The 4,763-nt window shown below is 64.0% G+C and overlaps 1 protein-coding gene across 3 annotated transcripts; it reads right to left on the bottom strand.

Annotated features, from left to right (window-relative positions):
- Positions 1–6: 6 nt before the first annotated feature.
- SPATA2L (spermatogenesis associated 2 like) lies at positions 7–4,381 on the bottom strand. Of its 3 annotated transcripts, none has more exons than XM_082369528.1 (3): positions 4,246–4,381; positions 3,718–4,021; positions 7–2,013 (listed from the first exon to the last, which is right to left on the bottom strand). In XM_082369528.1, the coding sequence occupies exons 2-3, from the start codon at positions 4,018–4,020 to the stop codon at positions 934–936; spliced, it is 1,383 nt and encodes a 460-aa protein (XP_082225654.1). In that variant the 5' UTR covers position 4,021; positions 4,246–4,381; the 3' UTR covers positions 7–933. The 3 variants fall into 3 exon arrangements, with proteins under 3 accessions (XP_082225654.1, XP_082225655.1, XP_082225656.1); XM_082369529.1 differs by having other exon boundaries at positions 7–1,848; XM_082369530.1 differs by lacking the exon at positions 4,246–4,381 and having other exon boundaries at positions 7–2,128; positions 3,718–3,851.
- Between the last annotated feature and the right edge of the window lie 382 nt (positions 4,382–4,763).

Here is a 4,763-nt window from a genome sequence, read left to right as displayed (position 1 = left end):
CGCAGCTGGATCCAGCGTCCTTTAATGTACTTTGAGCTTGTGATTCGTGTGACAGACAGGTGTGGGGAGGAGGAGCCACACACAAGACTGGCCCCGCCCCAGGCCCAGGTGGGCAGACCCACCCCCTCCAGCCCTGTGAGCAGGCTGGCGGCTGGCAGCTGGTGCATCTTTACCACTGGACCCAGGTGGGCTCTGGGGTGGGAGCCTTGGAGATCTCCCATCCTGCCTTCCGGAGCCGGACAGCAGGAAGATGTAGCAGGGAAGCTGCTGGGGTACTGATTGCTCAGAAGCCCCCATGCTCCACCCGGAAGTGGGGTGACAGCCTCTCGGGCTCTGTGGCTCCCCATCTCCCGCCTGCTGTTCTCTGGAACTCGTGGGCACTCACTCTGGTTGGAGACTAGATCATTTCTCTTCTGTCCTTCGGTCCAGCTTCCCCACCCAGCTCTGACTGGAGCCCATGGGGCTGGTCTCAGGCCAGCACTCAGCTCATTCAGTGCAGGTCTGTGACACCCGTGGGGGGCCAGGTCCTCTTAGCCGGATCAGCCATGCACCTGGCAGAGCCCCTAGAATGGTCTTAGCAAAGCTCAGGGGCTCTTGAGGTCACCTGAGCCCCCAAGGACACTCCTTTGTGGAGCACCCCCTTGGGCACTTGCAGGGAGCAGGTCAGGAGCTGCGGCGCTGGGGCCAGTGGTGGGGCCGGGGAGGGTTGGGAGAGGAGGGGGAGGGTGCTCCCTGGGGGCAGGCCAGCAGCTTTCCCAGGAAGACTGGGCCCCCACCTCTCACGTAGCGGGGCTGAGACGCCATGACCCCTGACCCGCTGCTGTGCTCAGCACCCCTGGGGGGCAGGAGGGGCAGGGTGGCCAGTGGCCCGGGCCTGAGGAGGGATGAGGCCCAGAAAAGCACCGCGGAACATGTCTCCAGAAAGCCCTGGGCCTAGGGCCAGGCGGGCCTAGGGGCATCGTAGAGCAAGGCGTCCACCTGGGCTCGCTGAAGCCACAGGCGCCGCTGGTGGTTTCCGTGCAGGGCGCGCAGCGGGTGGCCCAGGCGGCAGGTGGCCAGGGCGGCACATTGGGCAGTGTGCAGCTGGCGACACGTGTCACAGCAGAGGGCGGGGAGGGCGCCAGGTCCCAGGCAGCTGTGTGTCTGGTAGCCAGGGGGCTCGGGGACTCGGCGGGGGCTGGCCTGCTCAGGGGTTCCAGGGGTTTGGGGGGCGGCCAGGTCTCCGGGCCGACTGAGCAGCTCTTGGCGCAGTGAGAAGAGGGAGAAGACCTCGGCCTCGGGCTCCTCCTCCGAGGCCGGGCTGCTGGCCTCAGCCTCCCAGGCCCCGCCCCCCACGCCCCACAGTCTGGCGCTCTGCTCCCAGAAGAGAGGCTGGCAGGCTAGCTCCGTGGGCGGTGAGTCGGGGCCTGGCGAGGGTCTCCCGTATAGGGTGGTCTCGTCTGAGCCTTCATCCTCCTGCAGGTCCCGGTACAGGTCCAGCCGGGCCTGGCACCGGGCCGGGGAGCCACGGGGGGGCACAGGTGGCGGCTCTTCTTCACGGGCTAGTCGCTGCTGCAGCCAGGCCACGCAGGAGGCCACGTCCGCGCTGGCCCGCCGCGCCTGCAGCAGCTCCTCGGCCGGCAGCACGCTGGTGCCCAGCTGCGCCAGCACCTCGCCCAGGATCTCACACTCCAGCCGCAGGGCAAAGCAGCCCAGGGCCACCTGCACAAGCTGGCGGGCGGGGGGCGTGGCGGCCACCATGAGGCGGTGGTCGTCCCTGCGCACATAGCCCATCTTCTGGAAGCTCTGGATGAGGAGGTCCTCCGAGAGTGCGCCCTTCAGCACGTGCACGTAGCCCCCTGAGAAAGTCTGCAAGGGAGGGGGCCGGTCGGCGGCAGCCCACCGTCCCGCAGACCTGCCCTGCCCTCGGCTGCACTCCCGGCTGTGGCCTGCTTTGGGGGCCACCATCCTCACCCCAGGGGGCGGCATGGCCCCAAGGCGGTCTGGGATGTGCTGACACTCCCTCCAGAGGAGCTGTTTTAAAAACATACATGCTGGGAGTTCCCTGGTGGTCTAGTGGTTAGGATTCGGCACTTTCACTGCTGGGGCCTGGGTTCAGTCCCCGGTCGGGGGACTGAGATCCCGCAAGCTGTGCAGCCCAAAACAAAAAAACCGTAGATGCTCAGGGCCACCCCCAGAGACTCTGATCTCACTGGCTGAGGTAGGCCCGGGCATCACAATTTTTTAATCTAACACATTTCACCTGGGTCATAGAACAAACTAAATAAAGAGCCCCTACGTTGAGAAATCTCGCTGCCCTCTGGGTCCCCTCCACCTCCTCTCACCTGTGGGGGTTTGCTACTCTAGTTAGTTTCCTGTGTACCTGCTGAGTGGTCATGCAAACACACAAAGAATACAGGTGCTTATTTGCTCTGAGCAGGTAGCCTCCTGAACGCCTCATTCTGAACTCTGCTTTTCCAGTTTCCGAGAGCTTTCCCTATCACGACAGAGGCCTAGCCATTCACTTCTCCAGCTGTGCAGCTGTCCACCACACGGATGGAACATCTGTAGTTTTTGGAGGCTCCAGGCTGCAAAGGAACTAGAACGGTTCCTAGGATGGTGATCACGTGTCTCTCACGTGTCTACAGTTCCTTGATTCTGGGACCCTGTGAGTGTCCCTTTGCTTACAGCTGATGACAGTACCTCCACAGATGGGGCACTGCTGTGTGTAAGATTGTTCTCAGAGCTGTGCCTTCACCCCTTACAATGGACCTTGAGCTGGACTGTTCTCATGTTTGCTTCATGGAGGAAGGAATGGATTCCAAAAGATTAGGTAACTTGCCCCAAGCTACAGACCCGGCAGAAGCAGACCCCGTCCAGGTCTGCCCAGTGCTGAAGCCCGTGAGCATCTCAAGATCAGGCCTGTCTGTTCTGCTCTTGGCCCCCCATGGGGCTGCATCCTGCCCTCTGGTCTGAATGGATGAATGAAAGTCCTAGAACCTCAGACCAGCAGGTGTCCCAGTGGAGCAGTGGGCTCCGAGGCTCACCTCACTGAGAGAGGCTGCTGCTGCCATGGCAACCAGTGGAGGCAGCCGCCCACGTGCCCAGTGACATCATTACCTTCCCACTCTTCTGAATTAGCTCAGAGCACAAGGCAGCCTGCCCCCTCCTGCCAGCCTGCAGCTCACCTGGAGGGGCCCGGCCGGCCCCGGGCTCAGCTCTACCCAGGCTGGAGGGTGAGCTAGGTTCTTGTTTAGCCCGGCTCCCCTAGGACATGCAGGGGCACCCCCAGCCCCTGCCTACTTCATAGGGGATAACCCATCTCATGTCCTCTTCCACAAATGGGATCAGCCCACGCCCTGGAGAGATTAGAGTGACCCTGGAATGCCCAGTCCTTCCCTTGTGCCTGTCCTAGGATTTCTATGGTAACTGGGGCCACAAAGCCACTTTGGGGAGGGCAGTCATGCAAGCTTTAAGGAGCAGGATCCCCCTCGGAAGGCAGGTATCCAAACAGGTGACCTCCACCCACCCCATGTTCTCAGCCCCAGGAGTACGAAGGGGAACCTCGGCCAAGAGATGCTCCAACACGCCCAGGACCCCTCAGCACACTAAGCTCTCTGAAACCCATCAGCCTCTGAGAACACCTGAAATCCTTTATGCCCGACGGTAGCCACCGTCCCGATGGTAGCCAACCCCCAGTAGACTGGGCAGGGGCCCCAACTCGGCCCGGCGCCCTACCTTGATGGTGGTGAACTCTTTCCTCCAAGGCAACAGATACAGGTGCACGGCGGCCAACTCCAGCAGCTCGAAGGCGCGGGCCAGGCCACGCAACGCAGGGGCCAGGTCGGCGCGGCCCCACAGGCCATCGGTGAGTAGCGCCAGCGCGTCATCCTGCAGCGCCCCATGCAGGTCGAAGTCTTCCACCAGGATGTGCCAGAGCACGGCGCGCAGCGATGGGTCCCCGCACACGCCCGCGCGGCCGTGCCTAAGTTCGCGCTCCAGGCACAGACGGTAGTCCTCGGACAGCGAGCTGCTGCCCATGCTTGCGGGCGGGAATAGGGTATATCAGGACCCAGAGGCCCCCCCCTGTCCGCTGCGCGCCTCCAGAGCCCCCGCCTGCATCCACAGGTCCCCCACCAACTGTGCGCCCCTGGTATCTACAGTACCCCCTTCCCTGGAGACGTGCGCCACCTGAGTCTCCCTTCCCGAGCAGAGACCCCCTTGCCCACCAGATCGTGCTGTGGGCCCGGAGGACGACAGCCCTACCTGTCTGTCACCAGCAGTCCCCGAACGCCCGCTGCTCTGTTCGGGCCTCTTCAGCAGAAGCTCGCTTCCGCCGGGGCCGGCTCCGCCCTTCGGCCGTGACGTTAGGGGCGGGGTCTCTTCGGGCACCGCCCCCTCCGCCAACGCGGAGAGGGCGGGGCCTGGTGAGGGCCCGGGAGCACAAACGCGACGCATCTCCACGGCCTGCGGAGCCGAGGACAGGGGAAACACCGTGGACGCTCCCACCGAGGCGGGCGCCGACCTCCCGAGCTGGACCCTCGGGAGCGCCAGGGTGCCGAGGAAGCAGGTACCGTGGCTCTTCGTGCGCCTTCCAGGAGCGGGGCCATCTCCGGGGGGCGGGGCTACCCAACAGGGGCGGGACCCTTCTCGTTGCCTAACGGGGATTGACCAGATACGGGAGGGAGGGAGGGGTCGAGCCGCCCTCTGGCGGGGCCAGCGCTCCAGGTGGAAGGCGGCCGGGCGTTTCAGCGTGACTTAAAACTGCAACCTCAGGGGACTTT

This window comes from Balaenoptera borealis (assembly GCF_965194805.1).
Source record: "Balaenoptera borealis genome assembly, chromosome: 19".
Classification (NCBI taxonomy): domain Eukaryota; kingdom Metazoa; phylum Chordata; class Mammalia; order Artiodactyla; family Balaenopteridae; genus Balaenoptera; species Balaenoptera borealis.
The sequence above is the reverse complement of the archived record's forward strand: the minus strand, read 5'-3'. Positions and strand labels throughout refer to the sequence as shown.

Excerpts from the sequence above, each read along its gene's own strand:
- SPATA2L (XM_082369528.1), bottom strand. The coding sequence starts at position 4,020 with ATGGGCAGCAGCTCGCTGTCCGAGGACTACCGTCTGTGCCTGGAGCGC. Across the intron at positions 2,014-3,717 it reads AAGAGTTCACCACCATCAAG|CTCCTCTGGAGGGAGTGTCA; the intron begins GTAGGGCGCCGG and ends TTTTTAAAACAG.